This window comes from Ictidomys tridecemlineatus, chromosome X (genome assembly GCF_052094955.1).
Source record: "Ictidomys tridecemlineatus isolate mIctTri1 chromosome X, mIctTri1.hap1, whole genome shotgun sequence".
Classification (NCBI taxonomy): domain Eukaryota; kingdom Metazoa; phylum Chordata; class Mammalia; order Rodentia; family Sciuridae; genus Ictidomys; species Ictidomys tridecemlineatus.
In genome coordinates this window covers 31,743,952-31,769,173 of record NC_135493.1, presented here as the reverse complement: position 1 = coordinate 31,769,173, position 25,222 = coordinate 31,743,952, and the positions used below count along the sequence as shown (strand labels likewise).

The window sequence follows — 25,222 nt, the reverse complement described above, 5'->3', positions numbered from 1 at the left end:
TATATGTAAACAGAGAGAAGACTTATTTTATAGAGTTTTGGAAAAACCTCATGTAAGGTGCTTAGCACTTTTACAGCTACACATTTTTAAACTGGGAATAAATATGTCTCATACGAAACTGAGAATATCTAATATACAAGATAAATTTTTTAAACTGGTTTTGTTTATATTTTCCTTATTGAAGGATTGTTTTTTTTCATTTCTCAATCAATATTCTAAGAAGCATTCTCAAAACAAGTTGGGTATGTTCTTATCTTAGCATATGATAAATGAGAAAAAATTGATAAAAATAATAGGTACCTTCATCATAGCAAGTTTTCCAGTAAAAAGTATTTCAGTGTAAATGAAAACAAAATCACTTTATGTTAAAGTAAGATTTCATCTTGTTGTCTGAGACCAAATTATTGCTTCTTGGAAGGCAATATATGCACCCTTATATGATATAAAACATCTAAACAATAAATTATTCCCTGTTCAACATGAAGGATGGCATTCTATCCTTTTTGTTCAAAAGAATACCATTAAGTTTAAGCATAAACTTCATTTTCTATGCTGTACAATATGCACTTTGAAATTTGGTACCTATCTCCAACTTATTTCTCCTCATTTCTCCCAGACATGTTTTTCTCTTGTAATGTTTTCATTGCCCTTGCATTCATCATCAATACTAAAATTACAATAAATAAAAATTTTATTTAACCTATTTGTCTTGGTTCTGAATTTTCACAACAGTAAAATAAGCAATTTAATTGTTTATGAATAAAGATAATATGGGAGATGAAGAAGAGTCATTCTGAATGGACACAAAAGCTATATCCCTAATACTCACAAGAGTTATGCCTGACATGTAATAGTGAGTAACTGCTGAACATTTTAAACTTAACATAAACTGGGTGCAGTGGCATGCGCCTCTAATCCCAGCAGCTCTGGAGGCTGAGGCAGGAGGATCACGAGTTCAAAGCCAGCCTCAGCAAAAGCGTGGTGCTAAGCAATTTAGTGATGCTCTGTCTCTAAATAAAATATAAAATAGGGCTGGAGATGACTCAGTGGTTGAGTGTCCCTGAGTTCAATCCCCAGTACTCAAAAAAAAATTAACTTATAGATGGGCCCTGACATAACAATAGTTTGACTTATTTTTCAACTTTACATTGGTGTGAAGGTGATATGCATGGAGTAGAAAACACACTTCCAATTCTGAATTTTGTCCTTTTCCAAGATTAATCATATGTGATATGATAAACTTTTAAGATGCTGTGCAGTGGCATCAAGGTGCAGATCCCAGTCAACCACACCATCATAAGGATATACGACCAACACTCTATATTATACTGCACTGGTAAGCTGGATTGTTGAGTAGATTAGGTTTACTAAATGCATTTTGACTTATGATATTTTCAACTTTCAAGGTGATTGAAAATGAACTGAGTACTTCTGAAACTGAATTAATCAGGAACTTCTTTATGTATGGATTCCCCCAAATTATCAGGTTTATACCACCTATTTCTCACAGTATTGAAGAAATAAAGCAATATACTATGGCTGTCATTTCAATTTAAAATAGAATGTACAATGCATATAATTCTTAACTCTTCAACTGCAATAAAGTTATTAACACAAATAACTCAGTTCTTTCCCATCTCTCCCTCTCCCTCTTCCCTAAATTTGACTCTACATAGGTCTCACCTAAATATGCTATATGTCAAGTTGAATGTTTGGAATTCTCAGTAACTCTGGATTTCCCATGATGGTGTGAAAATTTGCAATTATGTCTTTCTTCCCTCTGGAAGAAGGGGGTGGTGTTTGGGGAAGGGGTAGGGTACTTGGAAGCATGACTCATTTCAGCATAAAAATAATGAATATACATAAATTATTGATGAGCAAAATTCTTCAAAATATCTAAAAGCAACAAGAACACCAGCTATCTTTAAGATTTGTTTAATAGTATTTTTTTGTTTGATAGTGTTTTTCAGTTACATTAAATGGTGTCAAGAAGTCTTTAAAATATATGCAGGCTGGGGTTGTAGCTCAGTGGTAGAGTATTTACCTCTCATGTGTGAGGCACAGGGTTTGATTCCCAGCACCACATATAAATATAGATAGATAGATAGATAGATAGATAGATAGATAGATAGATAGATAGATAGATAGATAGATAGAGGTTTGCAAAAATATATGCAATAGGGCTGAAGACAAAATTTTAACTTTACTTGAACGTGCCAGGCTTCCTTAGAGTACAAGATCTAAAGAAGCTGAAAGAATAAACACTGACAACAAGTAGCAAGCAATCCAATCATAAACCTCCAAAACAGAAGTGTGAAAACTCTAAATTCATGAGGGACAAGTGTAAATTCCATAATTAAAAAATAACATAATCCCTGGATCTTTTAAACAAGCAGAACATCTGTTTAAAAGAGAGAGATGTCTTTGGGGCTGGGGTTGTGGCTCAGCAGTAGAGCGCTAGCCTAGCACATGCGAGGCCCTGGGTTCGATCCTCAGCACCACTTAAAAATAGGTATTATACTGCACTGGTAAGCTTAAAAATAGGTAAATAAATAAAATAAAGGTATTGTGTTCAACTACAATTAAAAAATTAATAAATATTAAAAAAGAGAGAGAGATCTTTTCCTAGTAGGACCATACAGTGGATCACATTCAGATGTGGAATCACACATAAAGATTAACATGAAAAAACTATTTAGGTGAGGAGAACTGGGAGAATATAGGGTTTGGAAATCATGGCATATGAGGTTTTCAAGCTCAAATGTAATAGACAAAAAAAAAATCTATATAGCCACATTGGTATCAGGAGACTAAAACAATAGGAGGAATTGATTTTGCTCAACAAAAAGAAGAGCTGTCCATGAATGAAAGTTGTTGCCTTGGTGAGGTAGTGAGCTCTTTGTCACTGACCATGTTCAAGGAGGACATGTATTGCCATCTTTGAGAGGTCTCACAAAGCGACCCCTGCATTAATTAAAGGGGATGTAAATCCTCCAAATGACTTCAAAGATTACTTGTATCTCTTCTGCAAGTGCAGACAAGGCACATTCCCAAAGAACATGCTACAAAAGTTAGACTGAAAAAATTGTTCATAAGTGTTACTTATGTTATTTCTTGACACAATTTTATTAGAGTGTGCATATGTAGTAAAAAGAGATTAAGTAGACCCACAAGGAAAAGTTTGTGGTGACTGTGAGAGGAACAAAATATTCTTTTCTAATTTGAGATTATCAATTTTAAAAATTTATTTTACTAGATAAGATTTCTTAAACAAAACTTGATATATTCAATAAATTAGGAAAAAAACATTCTTATGGGAAAGAAATGTCAAAATAGAAAACACATTTTTATGATGTCTATCTTTTGAATCACCCACAAACAAGGAGAATTTATAAAGTATGCATAATTTTTCCCAGGAAATCTAGGGACTTAGCTTTATTGATGAAATAATTGAAAGCAATCGTTATAAAACACTGCGCTATTAGCATTTATTATAAAATATAGTTTACATATTAAATAAAATAATTGTATACAGGGAGCTCACTGAATACAAGCGCAGGGGCTAAAGGAGGCCAAGTCTAGTTCACTAACACTCATTGTGTTTTAGCTTGAGAAACATAAAATTCTAACAAATACATCTCACATTATCTTTCTTGCTAGAATTCACTGTGAAACTGCACTGGCTAATTTTTACCTAATTGTATAGTCATACTATTATTGTCAAAATTTGCTGCTTGTGAAGATTAGATAAAAGGATTGCTAGTGTTAATCTTGTTTATTTCAGTGAGTCCTTAGAATATAACAATCCATAAAAACTGGCCTAAAGGAACCATTTGCTGTTTTAAAACGGTGAATAGTAAAACACCAGAAAACAACTTAGATGTGATTGGCCTTTAAGCTTTATTAATTTAGGCAAAATGACAGGGTAATTTATATGGTTTGCACCTGTCAAGAACAGAGTCTTTACTAATGCATTTTACAATGACCAGGAGATTCTCCCTCAGGCTCAGGTTGAACTTCAACCCACTGTTGAACAGACTGTAACACAAACACATGTCATCAAGGACTTGAATTCTATCAAGACAATCCCTTAAGAAATTCACATTTATGATATACCACCATTCAAGTATTCAAGTCTGAAGCTGAAAGAAGATTATACCTACCCAATAAGGACTGTATCATCCTAAATCTTTTGTCTTTAAGATACTCTTCTTCTCCTGTATCACAAATTGTGCTAGCAACACAATTTTAAAAGTGTTTTATGCTACATAGAAAATCTATTTTCCTTAAAATTGCCACAAATAGTCCATCATCAAGAAGTCTGAAAATTGTTGAGACATTTCAAGTGTCACTCAGGGTTTTTAAAAAGAGAAAACAAACTTGGACTTTAAATGCACAAAGGAAAAAAAAATTAAATAGCCTTTCTTTTCAAGGTTTGCAGAAAGTGAAATGTTTTGTATTTTATCTTTCACTAGCTTAGCAGCACCGCCCTATCTATAGCATCAATAAAGAGCTACAGATAAGCAGCACCTACACTGGGTTTAGAAAGAGACCATAAAGAGCCTTTATATTTTTCTTTGCTTGCTCAATTCCTGCAACACGTTTTTACTACAATCAAGCAAGCACACTTTATTTTGATATTTCAGTCCTGGAGAAAGTACCCAATACTTCAATGAAAATCACATAATATGTATTAGACAAATCACAGTAAAAAATGATAAACATTAAAAATCAATGCTGATGCTATACAATTGTACATACAAAATGATTTTATATCAACTGTGAAGAATCCTATATTCAAAATATTTAAGTTTTTACAAATGATTTTACAGATAAAGTTCTAGTAGGTCACAATTTTTAAGCAGTCAGAATTTATTTCATTTCAATGCAAAGAGTTTAGGCAAAGAAATTGATTTAACCTACGTTTGGCAACCAAACTGTTGTGAGAGCAAATATACTACTTGAGTCAGTAATCTAACTTAGTCTTCATAATTTTTGAGTAAAATTTTGTTAAATTTATTATCAATTTTGCATGTAAGAGGTTTATGGAATATAAAGAAATACTGATGAGAACATGTTAAATACTATGTTTTTATTTCATGCCAAGTGGGGCAATGAACTAAAATAATCAAAAACTACACATTTAAAAAAAAAAACAAACACCTGATTTAAACTCCCCAAGCAAGTGTTTCCCTATATTTAATATTTTCTCTTAGTGTATGTGTACTTAACAATAATTATTAAAATATTTGTAAAGAAAAATAAGTTAGGTGAACTTAATTATATATAAACTGATCTGAGTCAAAATAATTTAGCCTCCCATTAGCTCTTCAAACATATTTTGTCATTCTACCTATATGTACCACCAATGATCATATTTGACATTGTAAGACCTGTGGTATTTTCTGGATTCTAACTTCTAAATCAGTTCACTCATATCATCAGGTCAAAGAGGTAAATACTTAAAAGGAAAAAAGTGACTCACTGAAAGTATTTTATTAAGTTGTATCTGGGCTTGTGGCTAGTATGAATTAATAAAATATGGGCATATATTTAACCATGCCTAAAAACTGACAAATCAGCTGTAATTAGAGCTGTGATTTAAATCTTTTGGACAGTATAAATACTAGAAACATTAATAATCATTATGAATTGGAACCTGCTGATTTTAGTGGAATTTTGTTTTGTTTATGATAAAGTTGTTTCTGGTGAATCTTTGGTGATTTCTCACCAGCCAACATTCATAAAGTCAACAGGCATATCCTATTTTCTCAAATAGTGTGAAAGAGCTCAATTAATTTGTCCACCTCCATTAACTTGTCACCTCCATTAATTTATGGTTTTGACAAAAACAGCTTTTGAAAATCAGATATAGCTGGGGTTTTTTTTACAAATATAGTCTAAATTTTACTTCATAAGAGAAACTGTTTAACACCTATAACAGATAAAATAACCTGTAGTATCAAAAAGGAATATAAAAAAAATCTGAAAATGATTCTGAAATGTCCTCATTTTTTTAGAGCTTTCCAGGGAATCATTTCTTTCAGACTGAAAGCATAAACACATTTCCTCAGCAGCTGAAAGCCTTTCAAAGAACCAGATATCTATCACTGTGTATCTGAATCTCATATAAAACAAAAAACTAAGTTAAAAATGGTAACTCACCAGACTTTTACAGACACAATTAACCTAAAGCAAGGAAAAATTCCCACACCTTTCCTACTGAGAGATATTTTAAAGGGAACACTTATAGTTAAAACATTTTTCGTACTCAAAAGCTTTTCTTGCACTAATTTTGTTTTTTAAAAAGGTCCAGCTTTCCTTCACTCCTTCCTCCACCAAAAGAAAAGGATTGTGAATACTACTTTAAAAGAATGTTTTATTATATCTCCTAAAATTTATTTTTAAAGCTACGCTTTATAAATTTAACAAGATTTTGGAAAATTCTAAAAAATCTTGGATAGACTTCTCAATTCATTTCAGTATTTTTTACTTAACATACATTTCTAAAATAGTAACATATAGAATATTTTTCAAACCTCTGCATATAAATAACTGCTCAAAGTATAATCTGCAAGAATTCAAACTTACACTTTAGAACTCAAATGACAGAACTGAAAAGATGCAATGTCAAACTTATTAAAATTTATATACAACTACAGTATAAAAGTCTTGATTGAAAGACTCATTTTCTGACCAATATGTTAACTTTGAATGTTTCAAATTCATAAAAAATACTATAGAAGACATAACACACCACCAACATCAATCATCGTATTTTAAGCCATTACACAAAAGAAATAATCAGGTTTTAGATATATAGAAATTTTTTTAAATTCCACCTTAAACATTAAAGTTTCCTAATGCAATCTCTTGGCTATACCTTTGTGCTTTCACATTAGTAATTAGATTAGCATTAAGCACTTTTTAAGTGAACATAGACATAAACTATACGAAAACAAAACAATGGTAAAATGTGGGCATGCCAATCTCTTTAAATGTTAGCAAGCATGAGGATTTTCTAATCTTGTAGGTTTCTGGATATTGCTGTTTAGGGGTTTCCCCGTTTTGTCACAAGGTAGATTCATGAATGAAATCCCACTTTAATATCCTATTTTCTCTCACTTACATGTATGCTGGAGAAAGTGGAGTTGACCTGGATGTTTTAAGCACAGGAACTGGGAATTTCCAGATAGCAGGAGAGCTCGTTTTCCATTTCAATGGCATGTTGTCACCACGGTACTACAATAACAGTAAACAGCGTTTCCATAACAGACTACCAACTAGGACTTCCATTCCACACTGTACTGACACAGCAGTGGCTGCCGCGGAGAACAAGCAAAGGATTCTGCCAGTGCCCTTAAACCGTTGCTTCCAATCTGTGAAATAGGACTGCAAGGTACCTCCTTTAAACCCTCCTGTCCCCTAAAGCAATATGATGATTCTATCCTTTCAACACAACAATAGTGCCACCTCGTTAGAAAAGCGTTGACTGCAGTGTGTGTGTGTGTGTGTGTGTCTGTGTGAATATATATGTACATATACATATACATACACACACACACACACACACACACACACACACACACACATATATATATATATATATATATATATATATATATATATATATATATATATATGACTGCACTGTGCATACCATACAATGCAGCTTTAGTTAATAAAAGCAGCTAAGGGTTTGATTTTTTTTAAGCTTGCAATGCTATTGTTCTATCTTAACAGGGATACTGCAGCACTATAGTATTTTCTGCACCTATTAACCTGATTTCTGACCAATAGTAGCAGGAAAAAAATAGATGGGTTTCATATGAAAATGAAACAACATACCTACTCAGAATACACTTGTCATCCTCTGAACATTCTTCTTTTGAGCTGCAACAATACAAATGGGATATAAACCTCAGCATAGCCTTAGGCCACAGCTAATAGAGATCAGTGACTAAATTCAGCAGCCTGCTTTCCTCCTGTGCAAGCTCTGGCCACACAATACAAGAATGCCATTATGGGAAAAGCCTGTTTAAAAATGCCAATCCCTTGTTTTCCAGTTAGAAGAAAGCAAAATGTAAGAACAAATATAAACTGCTGCAGAACTCTGCACGCTCTTCTAGTTGCTTCTGATTCAAGTTGCTCTCCTTCCCCTATTTTTGTTTCCAAGCCGGGATGAGAAAAATCTCATACATTTACAACATGCCGTGGAACTCGAATATCTCTCTGCCTTCTGCAGCAGAGAAGTACAGAATAGCGTGCTCTTAATAGCAGTCCTCAGAGGGACGCTATCAACAATCTAATTCAATACTGCCCTCCCCTTCTTCTTCCCTCTTTCTCCTCCCGTTCACCCCCCCTCACTCCTCCCCCATCCGCCCCCAAACAGCTCACAAATTGCCTAGAGGAAAGACCAACGCTGCTGGCCAAGCAGGTGTCCAGCAGGGACCACTCCAAAGCTCAGCGGCTGCCCAGTAACCTCTAGGGATTAGCGATTGTCACAAAGGTTCAAAAATTGAAGCTGCTGTCAAAGGCAGCTTGAGATATTTCGTGAAAGCAATGGCAAATAAAGGGTTCATCTATATTGTTTTAAAATACTTCCAGAAAACAGCATTGTGAATGCTTCAAAAGTGGTGGGCGTTTTAAGTTTCTGCTTACAGCACCAAAACAAATTCATAAAATTTCTACACAATTCTCAAAAGTAACAATAAGTTAAAATTGTATTCTGCTGAACTCTTTATTTACAGTTGAAGAATTTTACTTCTAATGTAGGCAAGTGTTAATCACTAAAAACATACCATCATAACACCCTTCTATGTCTACGTGAAGATAAAATTATCCATCTCCATCAATGCAAGCTTAATAAAGGCAGATCAACCCTGAAACAAAAGTCACTCCCTTCTAACAAAATCACTGTAGTGACAAAGAGCTCATATTTACTTTCATGTTTGTATCCAAATAAACTGTGCTTCCAGCTGAAATACTCAGCTTTCAGATACTTTTAAAATATTCCTTTTTTTAATATTAAGATTTAGTAGGTTAAGAGGATTTTTCATTTGTATTTAAAAGGGCTCAGATTATAGTAAGAAGCTACTTTCACAAACTCCAAAATACACAATTTAATATACCAGAAATTCAGCACAGAATCACCTAAGATAATCACAAGAACCATCCTTTTAAAATACAGGTCAATATGGAGGCAAAAAGACAAACTATTTTCTTCCTATGAACTACAATCATTATGTATATGCAACATACACACACAAATACATATATGGAGAGAGAACATTTATTTTAAAGCATCTATCAGTAATACATAAACTTTATTAATATTAAATTGATGTTAGCCACCACTACCTCATATACAACTTTTATTCAATCTATCATATGCAAATGCCCCTCAAAAAACCCAAATTACATTTCTAACTCCTTTTAAGTATCTGTACAAAAACTGTGTCATAAAAATCTTTAAAGGAATCAGAGAAAGGAGTATTTTATCAATACCTTCATGGCCAAAATATATTTAAAAGGTTAAAAAAAAACTTATGCCACTAATACAAATATACCATAGTCAATGCATTTTACATTATAAAGTTTTAGTGTTTTAAATCAGAAATGTCCCAGGTACAATTATCAGTGTCAACTTGTTGAAAACCAAAGAATACACACACACACACACACACACACACACACACACACACACTCACACACATACATGTGCAGGCTCACACACGTATGTAGGCATCAATGTTGGAATGTCTCATTCCACAGTGAATTTCAAACAAATTTTCAAAACCTGAAGCTTTTGCAAATATTTAAAAATATAAAACATAAAAAGCTATATAATAATACATAGTAAGAGGTGATATTTTAGAAAGGAAATTCAATTGAACATTTTCATGCTTATGAAAATTTTACAAAGCAGTAATTACAAATGTGACTTCAACTTCTGAGAATAAAGACCCCAAAACTCTACAAAAATCCATGGAGTGAAGTGAATCTAGCAGTCTATTTGTCTATAGAGATTCCTCAAAACTTCTTAGCAGAAAATAGGGCTAAAGAAGAGTTTTCCAAATTTCTAAAAATATATTTTACCCCATTATGCAGGTGAAGACCATTTTATTGTAAAGATTCTCAAGTTATTATTCTTTTGTGAACAATCAACTGATTGAGAAAAAACAACATTTTTTTCTAATCTCATTACATTCCAAAAAACCAAATTCATTAATTTTCTGCATCAATTTTAGTCTAGATTTCTCAATACTAGTTTTGTGGCATTCCAATATTTTTAATATTTATTCAAAGTAAAGTGAAAAGAAAATAAGATTGCTTCCTTGCACACCATCCTCAGCATCCTTAAAAACTCAAAAATTCAAAAGCTTGTGGACATTTATGTATATCTAATTCTTATTTTTGCTTTAATAAATTGCTAAATCATTTGTAATTTTCTCTCATAAGCAAACAAATATTATGCCAAAGGCTTTAAAAACAGTCCTTTGAGTAGAAATGTGATCCATGAACTATACACTATTTTAATTTGCTTAACAACATTCCTCATACGTCATTTAGAAATAAACTTCAGCCAGGTAAAATTACCCCAATTACAAATTAGCAGTATCCAAGTTAATCAGATTTTACTACCCTGGCAGATACTCTATTAGCAACTATGAATATATTTATAATAATCATTACATTCCAGAATTAAAAATTATTTTCATCTACAGAAAAAACGAAGAAAATTATTAAATATGTATTTAAAATATAATTTTATGCAAGCTTAGTGCTCCACTACTTTAATACTGAGACTGGTAAATGTCAAAAAACCCTCAGTCATATCTTAAGAAATACTGATTTTATTTACAGAACACTTGGTTTCTATTACAGACCACTGCATAAGACAGGATAGAAAGACAGCATACACAAAAGATCTTCAAAGCATGTTATGAACATTAACTAATCACCTTAAAAATACCTGTGAAATGCATATTTTAGAGATATAATAAACAAAGGACAATGATGGTTCTTGGCCAAGGCACAGAAAGAATCATTCTTGGCCAAATCTTACAACACAGAATTCCTGGCTCCTGATATAGGAAGAGGAGATTTTTAGAACTTGTAAAACTCTTAGAAATCATCTTGCTGAGTGCCCTCCTTGTATAGATGAAAAAACTGGAACTCAAAGATGTTAATTTGTCCAATGTCACCATTCTAATTAGAAGCAGAACTGTTCTAAATCTCTAATCTAGGACTCCCTCTCTAGAATCTCTACTGTCTCTCTTTAAATCAAACCATTCCATAGGATATATGCTTTTATCTGAAGTGAATCATTTTCTGTAAATGTCTCAATGTATTTTAAATAAATAAGAACTAGAGAGAACCATTCACCCCACATAGTAGATGTACACAGAAAGATAGAAGTAGGAAAGACCCAAAATGAAAAGGTGTACATAAGGAACTATTTCCAAAATGTCTCAATTCTACAAAACTGTTCTACAAAAAAAAAAAAATCTACAAAAAAGAATAATCAGAGAGAAAAGGGTAAATACAACTTAAGCCAGTCATAGTGTGGGACAAAAGTGAAAAGCACAAATACCAGCCAGGCACAGTGGTGCACATCTATAATTCCAGCAGCTTGGGAGACTGAGGCAGGGGTATTGAAAGTTCAAAGCCAGCCTCATCAACAGTCAGACACTAAGCAACTCAGTGAGACCCTGTCTCTAAGTAAAATACAAAATAGGGCTGGAGATTTGGCTCAGTGGTCAAGTTCCCCTGAGTTCAATCCCTGGTATTCCTCCCCATAGGGAAAAAAAAGCACAAATAATTGTCTGATGCTTTCCTAAATAACTTAAGTAAAATTTAACTTGCTGACCAGTACCATCTAATACATTGTGTGCCTAAACTCTCTCTCCATTTTTTCTTGATATGCCCTAAAAACATACCGACCTTTTCCTTAAAAGGAAAAAGTTAATCTGAGGTAGGTACAGCTAAAAACTAAAAACATCAGCCACATTTTATGTGAGCAGGCACTATGTAATCTCTTTAGTCCTGACAATGTCTCTGCAAACTAATCTAGATTATCAGTGTTATTCATGTTACCCAGACAAGACTGTAGATCATGACAAGCTATGTGCCCCGTTTATGTTCTACCAATCAGTATAAGTACTTGGACAGCAACCAAATAGAACTGTTAAATCTGTTAAAGCACACAAAAATTCTGGACAGAAGAGTAAAATTCTAAATATATTTTGGTTCCTTCTTACAGGAAATAGAACTGTTCACATTTATAGCTGTACATATTTGTGTATATCTGTTATACAGATTTCTAATTATGTGTGTATACGTGTGTGTATCTCTATTTGGTTATATCAAATTGAATATAAAATACATTTAAAAGTTCTTACTACATATATATGTGGTCTTGCTACAATCAAAATGGGAAATTCCAGATGTTTTTCAGAGATAACTATGCTAGAAAGTTCTATCTTGAAAATTTCCTTAACATAACTGTGTGGATCCTTATAGTCCTACAAAAGATCTATGAAGACATAGCACAACTGTGGCTATGACTATGTCTTGGATTTACAGAGTACCTACCAATCATTCATAATATAAATTGAGTATGAAGACATAATTGTGCAGGCACATACTCATGTACATGCATAGAGAATTCTTTTTTAATTTTTTTTTTAGTTGTAGAGGGACACAATATCTTTATTTATTTATTTATTTTTATGTGGTGCTGAGAATAGAACCCAGTGCCTCACACATGTGAGGAAGGCACTCAACCACTGAGCTACAGCCCCAGCCCCAAGAATTCTTATTTCATGTTGACATAAATAATGTGAAACTCAGGACTCTCTCAGTCTGCAATAGTTTCATAGGCTAGGAAGGATACTAAGTAGGCAGCAATGTGAGGAATTGGTATGTTGAAAAGTCAGGAAGCACTAGGGAAGGGTCTAAAGAAGAAGGAAGCAGCAGGGACAAGGAAGATAATGACTGGCTGAAGGGGAATGGAAAATCAGAACAGTAGTAATTCCTCATATTTATGTAACACCTTCTGTAGTTGGGAAACAGATGAAAGATGTTATGGTGTTAAGACAAGAGTGTATGTGTGTGTGTGTGTGTGTGTGTGTGTGTGTGTGTGTGTGTGTGTCCAGGTACAGTGGCACTTGCCTATAATCCCTGTAATCCCAGTGGCTCAAGAGTTTGAGGCAGGATGATGGCAAGTTCAAAGCCAGTTTCATCATCATATTGAGGCCCTAAGCAATTCAGTGAGACCCTGTCTCTAAATAAAATATTTTTAGGGGGTTGGGGTTGTGGCTCAGAGGTAGAGCGCTCACCTAATATGCATGAGGCACTGGGTTTGATCCTCAGCACCACATAAAAATAAAATAAACATATTGTGTCCACTTATAACTAAAAAATAAATATTTTATAACAATATTTTTTTAAAAAAGGCTGGGAATGTGGCTCAAAGGTTGAATGCCCCTGGGTTCTATTCTCAATACTAAAAACAAAATCAGGTATGTGTTAAAGAAAAACATCCAGAATAAATATTTAAATAAAATAAATTTTTCTATGAGGAATCTCTGCTCTCACCTTGAATAAAGATTTTTTTATCTGTTTGGTCATCTCTCAGCATTTTCCTAAGTATATCCTTCAATTATTTTGGGCAAATAAAATAACAAGTCATTGCTAGCTTTTCTGATGCATTGTACATAAAACATTCAAACTTGTCAAAATAAAAAGCCATTTTAAATTTGCAGTGCAGGCTGGGTGTTTGACTCAGTAATAGAGTGCTTGCCTGGCATGTATGAAGCCCTGGATTTCATCCTCTGTAATGCCCCCCACCACCACCACCAAAAAAAATAAATAAATAAAGTAGAATGAGCTTGCAATTGAAGAAAGAGTTAAGAATATGGCTGAACTGGATTAAAATATATTCATATAGAGCTTTTCAATAATTGCAAAACTGTTTAATTTTGGTGTAGCAATCACAGAAGCAAGATTAAAGATGTATGAAAACTACATATATATTTTTTATCTACAATCTTTATATTTATAAATTCTGAAATATCTTGCTAAGAATAAACAATTGCTAATAACATTTGTTTATGATAGTTAAAACCTTTTAAACAATAAATATATCACATACCAACCTCAAAAAAGACATGCCGGTCAATTCTTGATACATTCTAAAGTATTTTAGAACCACCTTGATTTTTTTTTTAAATCTGAGTTTCTAAAAAAAATCTAAAATTGTATATCTTCTCTAAAATTCCAATGTAAATCGATGAAATAATGATACTACTTTGAAAAACATATATAAAAAGAGTTATTATAGCCACATGTGAACCATTGGTGTTCCAGCTAAAAACAATGTTACACAATTACCTGATTGTCCAATCTCTTCTCCTTACTTGTAAATCTTGATTACAGGTTTTTATAGTATAACCACAATAATATTTGAATAACCAGAGGCAATACTTTCATGGACAGTTAATCCTAATGATTCATCAAGATTATATACACTTTGAATTTTCCACAAAAATGGTTCTTTATATTCAATTGTTTTATTTCTTTTACCATTTCCCAGGCTTAATCATTAAAACTTTAAATTTCCTATACCTATATCCACAGACAGTATTGGTCACTAAAAAGAAAAGGTTTAATTATATAATAAGTGAGAAAATCTTATACTTCAAAAACATCTCAATCTCAAATTTGAACTCTATGATTCATTACTCTAACTTATGAAGCCTAACAGTTATGTTAAGGCTACAGTTTATAGTCATGGTATTTGGTCTAATATGGTAGTAACCAACAGACTTTTAGCAAACTGCTCTCTATTTTCATGACTATTTCTAGATCCTTTTCATGTTCTAATTTAGAATTCTTCTCTTTGTTGATTTTAAGTTCTCTAAAACAAGTAAAGGATATAGAAACAGTTGTAGCGAAAGATGCCCAATATATGGTGGTAAGCCTAAATTATAAATGCTAACTAAAAAGTGTATAACTTAAATTTTCTATGCCTTCAAATAGCAATTTAATTAAAATCCTGTTATAACACATCATTAGCACATGTTATAAAAAGTGGTCATGTATTGTGATCTAACCCAAAGCATTGCTTTGGCATTATGTCTAACTTTATTATTTGGATGCAACAGCTATCCCATAGGGGGTAAACCATTTATTTTCCTTTATCTCATGTTCTATTATTAACTAAAGTGGATAAAATTTTGAATAAAAACAAAATTTATATTCTAGATTGACCCTAGGTTTAAGCTAGTGGTAATTTAATTTTAGGTTTCCTGGCAGCCTTTATAAGCCTGTCTTCTATAATATGTTCAGAATCACTTCACATCTTTAAAATCAAATGCTTGTTTTAAATAATCAGTTATTTTAGTCATTTCTCATGGAATTCTGAAGCTACATAACACTTGGGTGAAAATATTTTCCCTTTAGCTAGTATATATTTATTCATTCATTCCTTATTCAGCTTGATCTAAGTCAGAGACACTGTTGAGCATTTTTATGTATCTTCCACTGCAGGGTCTAGCCATTTTATTTAAATTCCTACAATACTGTTCAGACATTAAACAAAAATATTTATGTTTAGGGCCGGGGCTGTGGCTCAGTGGCAGAACACTAGCTTAGCATGTATGAGACACTGGGTTCAATCCCCAACACCACATAATAAAATAAAATAAAGGTATTGTGTCTATCTAAAACTAATTTTTTTAATATGTATGTTTACAGGTCTCAAAAAATACCAGTTTTTGAGATTCAGACTCGTAAAATACAGAACAACAAAACACATATTCCAAAAGGCAAGACAGAGCTTCAACTGATACTCAGGGAAAGGCATTAGCAAATTTATTAATTAGGACCATGCTATCTTATATGTTAACTAAAATGTGTTTCTACTGAGGCTGTTTTTACTATATTAACCTTTATTGACAGTGCAACATAGACTTGATGTCAGAAATACCAAAATCAATCAATTCACTATGCTCAACCCCAACCCCCTAGAGAGGAGGTACATGCTAATTTAGTTCAGTCATCAATAAATATTGAAAATATATGACTTGCTGAATGTTACAAATATAGAAAAGAACACATGTGCCTTGGCTATAAGGCCCTCATAATCTAATCAGTCTGACTGGATATTTGCATATGAAACATAAAGGAGAACAAATATATTAACACAGTAAAGCCTGACCTATAATAGAAGCTTGGATGGCCTAATTTTCTAGGCAACTTTTAAAAAAATTACTTAAAAATAAAAAGTAGGAAAGGTTAGTTATTATAATATAAACCTTTATTTTTCACCTTTTGATGGGACTCTTTCTGCCTTTTCACCTTCTTCAAGTTTAAAATGGACACAATCTTTTTTAAAAAATACTTCACAGTCTCCAAAGTGAGCATTACCTATTGTGGTGTGCTTCAGAGGTGGACACAGAAATGTGGGTAAATAATATCTGTTATTCCTCACCCTTGCCTACCCCTTGGCTCCCACTGCCCTGGTTGATATGATTTCTCATGAAACACAAATGTTACTGAGAAAAAGGGTCTCTTCTTTTGACTCTTGTACAATTGAAAGAGAGAGAGAAAAGTTTATACTTTTAAAGCAGATGCTCTCAAACATTAATATGCTAATAATCAACCAGGGTAAATAAAATGTAGAAGTCTGGAGATAGGTATTTGTACTCTGCATTTGAAACAAGTACTCCCACTGCTTACCATGCCAGGTCTAATAAACTTAGAGAAACACTTCTTTTAAGGTCAAGGTTGCTAATCCCTGCTCAAAATGCCCCAACTATAGTAACATTCTGTTTTCTCTCTCAATCCCTAGCTTTGCTTAGCACATCAGCACTGGCTGCTCACCACCAGTTGTCAAATTGAACTGTCCACAACCATTATCTTGACCTCCCACACTCCAAATTCTTCCAGGTCTGGGAGAATCTGAAAGCAATAGCATGCAGCTGGCAGACAGGCAGAGAAGCAGACAAAAAGATGAAAAGTGGGAGATTATGAGGGACAAGAATTTTTTAAGTAGTATAAATTATATTGATTGTGTATTACAAATTTAAAAGCTAAAAACTTGTTTTAAACTTTTTTCATGAGGAAGAATGCCAGAGGACAGCACAAGGCACCATGGGTCTGGTACCAGTTCTGTCACTAATTAGCTTTATGACCTCTAGTGTTATTTTCCTCATCTGTAAATTAGGAAAAATGCAACTTTCCTTGCTCATCTCATAGCAATGTTATGAAAAACAAATGAACTTATATTTGCAAAAGCACAAAGGAAACTATAAAGCACAATAAATGATGTGTGGTACTTTAATAATTTTTTTAAATAAACACAAAATCTTAGACATCATCAAACTTTACTTGATAACTAAATGTCTTCTGCTCTCTCAGGGTCTTTTATTAAAATAAATTCTCATTGAAAAAAAAGTAGAGGAAAATGCAGACCCTTAGACATACCCTGAAGTTGATTTTTTGAATATATCCTTGAAATCGGCTTGTTTTAAAGACAATTGCCTCCGTCTCCTGAAAGTGGAGTGCAAAAAAAAAAAAAAAAAAAAGTCTGGTTAATTGTGGCTTCATTGTATTTAGTTCAAATTTTTCAAAGCATACCCTGAAAGCATTTTAGCTGTAAATTAATAAGTCATATTTATAAACCCTAAACAGCTAAGGCCACACAGAACAATTTAAAATTATGTAAATTGACTTTTAAAAAGCTTAACTAGAAAGTCATAAGATTCTATTTGTTTTTGGAAGCTCTCTTAATGTTTTAGAAACTCTGGAATAAAGATTGACATTAAGTACAACATTTATTTACAACAGATCTACAAGCTAAACTAGCCAAATTTGGACACAAGGAAACACTTCTCCAGTAAACATATACTCAGTCCTTGAAGTGATTTGTCATTTTCTAGCTTTTTAAGCCTAAAGGTCAATTCTTTGCTGATATACCGCTTTGCCATAAAAACCTGAAAGCAAATGACACACATTACAAGCTTTCAGAGAACAGATGGCTAATGTTCTTCTGGGCTCGTTTACTACCAATTTTCTTATTTTCATACTGCTTGTAATTAATAAAAACATATAAATAGATTACTGTTTTCTAACTAGAAGATTTGGTGTTGGGGAAGTTCTGCCATTTATCTAGTTCCTTTAGGCAAACACACAAAAAAGCAACCTTGGACAGATACACTTCTGGTACTGCCTAAGGAATGCAGTTTTAAAAATAGAGACTACTACAGAAGCACTGCAGTATATACTGCCGACAGTCAACTCTCTTAATAAATTACAGCACGTTGGCAGATGTTTGAGAAGCTCTAACACAATATGTAATTTATTTACACTTATTCTATTTACATTGTTATTAGCTTCTAGAAAGTAAACATTAGACTCATCTAACATTATGTTCGAAATAACCTGTCTGAATTTTTTCTGGGTCATCTCACAAGCATTATTGCCTTATTAAAGTCGTAACTAAATCAAAGTCATAGTCTAATAGTATCTTTACAAAGACCTTGACAAAGACCTTACCTAAAAGATTGTCTTAAATCCAATGACTTTCAATGAATAAAGGTAAATGGCGAATATTTTCTTTCTTAGCATGATAAATTCTAAATACCATCTCCTTGCTGACAATATTGTTTCAAAGTCTACTTTTAAAATGCTATAATATAAATATTATTGTTGAACGATTAAAAGCTATAATAAGTTAAATTCATATTTGGCATGTTTTAGCACAAGCCTTGCCAAGCAAATAACAATTATAACATTTCCTTGCTTTAAAAACATTAAAATATCTTTAAATACAGCTTATTTTATATTCCTATTAATATTATTCCTTTTCTTTGTGTATGTAAGAAGAATCTGGTGTGCCACCTTCTGGCAACTGAGTGAAATTATGTATTTCTACACAAGTCACTGTTCTTTATTTTAACTTTTTAAATATATATTTCTTAACCTGGATTACATTTAAGCTATATAAACAAATCTATACCACAGTCTGAAGTCAAATAAAATTTCCTTAGAGATTTTGTTAAAAATACAGCTTTATACAAGCTCTCTATGATTTTTACATGGTTACCAATATGTCTCCTGAATTCTACAATACATATAAAATTGATTTTTGTATACCGCTTCACAGCCACATATGAAAATAACAGGCTTGCTATTTCAATGAATAAGTAACAGCAGTAAATAAAGGAAAAGAAAGGTCTCTTACCAATAAGCCCATTTTTCTCTTAAGGTTTGAACTCTCATCATTTGTCATGTTCTTGTGGATCCCTCTCTCATCAAATTCTCTGGAGTTTTAAAGTTAAGAGCTGTGATGCACAGCTAGGCTCTGCTACATAGTAGCGCACCCCAGTGCATCTGGCTGGTATAACACTTCAGTTGCAGCTCCCAAAAGCAGAAATAGGCTTTTTATATTCAAAAACCTATGCACTGCTCACTTTCCCTTGATAGAAAATTGTACGAGGTGTGCTTGAACTATTTGTATTTCACATGTAAACTCCAGGTCAGATATGAAAATGGGGATCACATGAATTTTGAGCTTAATTCCAATAAATTGAAGAGGAACAGAGTGTTTATCTTTCGAGCAGAGAAGAGGTAAGGCGAATTGCTAATACGAGATTTGACTTGGGAAACAACATGTTTATCTGAAAGTAATCTTATTTTTTGCAAGGGTCACTGTCCTTCTATTTGTCATACTGAATCTTTATTATCTTTCCTCTTTCCTCTCTCTTGCCTATAGAAGCCAGCCACAAATCCTATCATTTCTCTTTACCAATTTTCCAGGAATCTAATCCCCCTTGGTTTTTTTTAAAACAAATAAGCTTGTTTAAAGAAGACACATGTAACTGGTCTCCCTGCATCTCCTATCTCAGTCTATCAATCACACTGCTTCTAGATCACTCTTTTAAAATGAAACTACACATGATGTAAATTGTGTTCAATGATTATTTTATTTTAAAAACATTAGTTGAATTATCTATAGGTACTATAGTTGGTGATATGGCTATAAAAATGAATAAGTCACAACCCCTTGGTCACAGGAAGCTCCTATTTGAGTGAGGGAAACAGGCATGTATTTCAACAACACAAAATAAGATGCAGAAGCTTTAGTAGTACAGACTCAGAATTCTACAGCAACAGCAGAATAATGAAAATCTTGCTGCAACTGAGGCTGAAGAATGAGAAATTCATCAGACATACTCTAGAAGAAATAGCCTAGGCACAACCGCACAGATTTGAGGGAGTACAACATGTTGGAAGGATCAGCAAAGTCTTCAATATATCTGGAAAGAGTTCAATATGACTGCAAAGAGGGTACAAAGTGTTGAGAGGAGTAGATTTTAAGATTACGCAGAAACCACACAGCAGAAGGCCACACAACATCTAAGAAATTTGTATTTTATCCTCTGAGCTATGAGAAACCATTTGTTCAATAAGTGGATCAACCAAAGAATTAAGCAACTAAGTCCAGCACTTAGAAGTCACCATACATTCTAGCAGTTTACTGTCTCTAGTATTCATAACAACAACTTGCCATTCTCTACTGTACCGGCTTTTTTTGTTCTTTCTCACTTTTTTCCAGGGGTCTGTCTTGCATGAAATCTTTTCCTGTCTCAACTTTTCTATACTCAACCCACCCTTCCAGGTACAGCTCAATTTCTGTTCTTTTCTGTGACATCTTCCATAGCAATTGTACTACACTTTTTTTAACCATTCCTCCATTACAGGGTCTGTGTTATTCCTAACATTTAGCACATATTGTCCAAGAAATCTCTGTCACTGGACTAGGAAAACTGGCAAAGCAGGCAGAAGTCCAGGGTTGTATAAATTCTCTATGCTAACTGAATGAATCAGAACCCTCTTGTATCTCTGAAATGGAACAAAACTCAAATCATAACTATCTAGCACTACAAATGATTGAGAGTAATTCAAACTACTTAATAGATATTAATTATCAAAGTTTACTATGAAATATATCAACTCATAGTTTACTAACATAAATCTTAAATAAATTATTATTTAATAGTTATAATGGGAATCTGAAGGGGTCTAGGATATACATGCTAGAACACAGGGAAGTTTAAATTTTTTACCATGCTAGCTTTAAAAACATGAAAATAAGCTACATGAAGCCCCAAAAACATAAAGGCAGATATATGAGGTTAAGGAGGAAGTAAAATATTTCCATTTGACAATTATTTTTCAACCTAATTTTCCATCCAAATACTCTTAAAATATTTTACTTTTTATAAATGTCAGTTTAAACTCAACTAACAGAATTTCAAATAAAAGATTTTACTACACCTCTTTATTTTTAAGTGTCTCATTTTCAATTCTGAGGTAGGCAATGCAGGTGTTAATATTCCCATTTCACTAATGAAAAAACAAAGTTGTTAAACGATTTGGCTCAGGTGACGTCTCCTGAGAGAGCTGGAAAATAAGAATCTGGTCCCCTGATGCCCAATTCAGTGTACATTAGTCACCACTGTATTACACTATTTATTTTAGGGGAAAACTACAAAGATGGCTCCTAAACATGCCCTTCCCCCAAAAAACAAAGTACTTCACACATTAATCATGGGAAAATAAATGGTTCGGGAGGGGAGGGCCAGATAATATCTCATAGAGACTATAGGTTGGCTACATGACCAAAATTACAGAATGATCAACCTATTCCTATGCCAGGAATACCTTCTCAATGCCAATTCACAGAATTCCCTTTCATAACAGTCAGCAATTTCTTGGCATAGGCTCCAAACATGCCATACTCTCTCATGCCTCACTGGTTTTTCACAGGCTTCAACTCGGAATTCCCTGCTCTTTTTTCCAACTAAGAAAACTTCTAGTCATGCTTATGTGTTCAAACATACCTCCTTCCATGAAACCTTCCCACACATCCCTTAGCAGACTCATGTGCTGGGTTTTGTATCCTCCTATATTATAGCTCCTTTCTCTTTGAATTATAACTGTTTCTATGCCTCCCTACCCTATAAACTCCTGAGAGCTAAGCTTGAGTCTTCCTTATGTTTTTGTGATATATAATAGACATGTATTTCAACAACACAAAATAAGATACAGAAGCTTTAGTAGTACAGGCTCAGAATTCTACAGCAACAGCAGAACAGTGAAAATCTTGCTGCAACTGAGGCTGAAGATGTATATTGTAGATGTATTTTGGAGGCAGTTTTGGTGAAATCAAGGCAGCAGAGATAGGTTCTTCCTTTTTCCATGCCTAAGCTCACTTTTCTGATGAAAATTTAAATTGCAATCCTTACTTTGCAAAACTAATATATGAATCATAAGAAAATATTACAATTGCAAACAGTATGCTTAAAGGTTCCATTTGATGTTTACATGATAGAACCTGTGTGTGCCTGGCAGGGTGCCCAGCATAGCAGATATACAACAACTTTATGAGAGATGGATGTAGGTAGGTGTGGCTTACTCAGTAAGTGATGCTGAACTGATCTAAGCAAGGGGAACACTTAGCTCAGACAAGAAAGGGATATGCCAGTAATTAGTTTTCTAAGTCAAAATAGTATTGGTAATTCTAGAAAGTGAAAAAATGCATTTCATTGGTTTGTCACCAGCTAGACCAGTGAATATTGCAGAACGAAATAGTATCTCCAAAAACTAGTCATTTCTACAGACTGGAAATTGAAAAAGATGAAAGTCTATTCTTTGGGTTGTTAGTCTTATTGAATTATGGTTGCAACCAGTGATGATGAAAGACTGAACCACAAAATCCAATTTTGGCAATAACTGCTCCATTAGATGGAACAAGAAAACAAAATAGCAAATTCGACCAAGCAAGCCACTGCCCATCACCAACACCCAGTATCACAATTGGTATGGTGAGCTGTCAAGAGTAAAGTATGCAAATGAGATGCAGGAGGGCCTAATGTTAACAAGACCCTTTAACTTTCAACATGTAGAAAAATATACTATTTGATTAAAGACTATGAATTCTGTTCCAATTACAGCATTATAATCTAGGCTTAAGAAAGTGTCTCAAATCTCTATCTCCCCACTTCCTTGCCTCCTCCTTCCTGCAGACTGGCAGGGTAGAAACATCAAGGATATTAACATAATGAACATTATAAAGAAAAAAAAAACAACAGGGTTTCTCAAGGGAAAAGCCTATTTGCAAAATGGTTTAACATGCATAGGTTGGGGAGGAGGGCAGAAGCTCCTGCAGCTGTGAGGGCTAACGGATGCAGATCATTAACTGCTAGCTCTGTTGTGTTCTGGGGGACAGTTGCAAGGGCTGGAGACTTTCACTAAAAAGAAAAATGTGATCGTATATGTAGTCTTGGTATTTTGCTAACACTGGATTTTAATTTTGAAATATAGAAAGAGTACATAAAGTCTAATGGGCTAGTTGGGAATATAAGAACAAGAAAGCCTCAAAGAGCCTTAATCTTAAAAGAAGATGGGTTCAGGAGCCACAGAGAAGAGTAAGATGACTAGGAAACAGACATTAACATTTTAAGAAAAAAGTTCCAGGACAATGAAAAACAGCAGGCACAAATAGGATTTGGTATTTATTAACCAATCACAAGCCAAGATTCAAGTTGACACCCCATCATTTCTAATCCAAAATTTAGAATTAATTGTTCCTTCTTTATTGCTTTCATCATCTCAAGCTTTTATTCAAAAAACTTCTTTTACTACTTATTTGTGTAGATGTATTTTGTAGGCTCCACTTTCAAGGGCCCCACAACCATAGCCCCTGCCTTTCCAGTCAGCCCTATTTTGCATTCCAGGTTGTCCCAGATTTGTGCATAAATGAATAACAATACTTATCCAAAACTGCCATGAAGCTATTAAAAAAATTACACAACTTGCAGCTTACAGTAAATCTGTGGAGAAGAATATACAAAAACAATTTGGGGGAGGGAGGTGAAGAGGGAAGGGAACTAAGCAAACCTCTTAGCCAAGGTTCCCCTTCCCAAAATATCTTACAGAGTGGAACTCCCTCTTTCTCCAACTCTTATCCCACCCATTATTTGCTCTGTACTACTGCCAAAAATTCCAGCAATTACAGGTTCATTTGAGCTCACAAGAAGACTGTTAAAATTATAAGTACAGGTGCCAGAATGAGGTAGCTATCAGTTATTTACACATTGTCCTGAATGAGTTCAATCAAGTCTCTTTAAATAGCACATAGCTGTTACCCTGAGGGAGTGGGGCAGGCTGGAGGTGAGACCCAGTACCCTCAGCTGTACTGCTTTTGTCAAGGTAGTTAGCAGCACAGAGGTCTTGGGACATGATAGAGAAATTGAGCTATAGAACCAAGAAATTGACATGTAAAAAGGGGTGTCGAAAGGGTCATAGGCTAAACTTTATCTTCTTGTCCCAAATCCACTACACCTTTTCTGATCCTCTGCTTCTACAGGCACTAAAGCTCAGACCATGCTGTCCATGGGCCACTTCAGACTACTTAAGTAGGTTAATTACAGTATCTTGGACTGGGTCAGAAATCTCATTATCATGTATATGATCTATAAAGTCCAAATAATTTATAAACAAATCCTTAGAACACAATTTATAGGTTGGGAAATACTTGTAATTTTCAACATATAACCCTACACAAACACCCTAGTTAGACTGGTGTCTTCTGTTTTGCAAATGTTACATGTTTTTGATGTTACCATCCATTGAACTCATATCTCCCTTGCAGATTATACCTGCCCTTCTATTCACACAAGTGCTACTTCTTAAGTTCCAAATCAAGCTCTACCTCTTTGAAGCCTAATTAGATTACTCCAACACTCACCAAATGCCCATTTTTTCCCTCAACTCTTCCAGGACTTATCACACAATGTTCACAGTTATTAATTCTTCAGTGTGTTCACCTTAACAGTCCACAGGCAGAAATCATTCATTCATCTACTCAAGTGTTCAATAATATCTACTTTGAACTAGCAGCTTTCAAGGTTTCATAGCCTAAGGATTATCAAATAGTCACATGACCATGAGATGTGCTATAATTGGGGTACCCTCAAGGTGCCATAAATGCAGGTGGATGGCTCTAACTGGGCTAGGGTAGAGGACCGGAGAAAGTTTCAAAGAGATGTCATCTGAGTTGAGTATATGAGACTAAGCAAGAGTATATCAAGAAGTTGTTAGACAGCCCTCTGACTTGGGATGGGGTGAAGCAAGACCAGTTAGGGTA

General features: G+C 33.8%; 1 protein-coding gene across 9 annotated transcripts in view; it reads right to left on the bottom strand.

Annotated features, from left to right (window-relative positions):
- The window catches only part of Klhl13 (kelch like family member 13), a 181,854-nt gene that overhangs the window by 57,953 nt on the left and 98,679 nt on the right, over nucleotides 1–25,222 (bottom strand). For 2 of the 9 annotated variants that reach the window (XM_040284640.2, XM_078034336.1), the window contains exon 3: nucleotides 17,494–17,559. The exons of 3 other annotated variants lie outside the window; for them this stretch is intronic. In XM_040284640.2, coding sequence (XP_040140574.1) covers nucleotides 17,494–17,559 — 66 coding nt within the window. Of the gene's footprint in view, nucleotides 1–7,129; nucleotides 7,375–7,848; nucleotides 8,217–17,493; nucleotides 17,560–19,252; nucleotides 19,344–25,222 lie in introns of those variants that run through there. 4 more of the 9 variants (XM_021722397.3, XM_021722395.3, XM_021722396.2 and 1 more) reach the window with 4 other exon arrangements.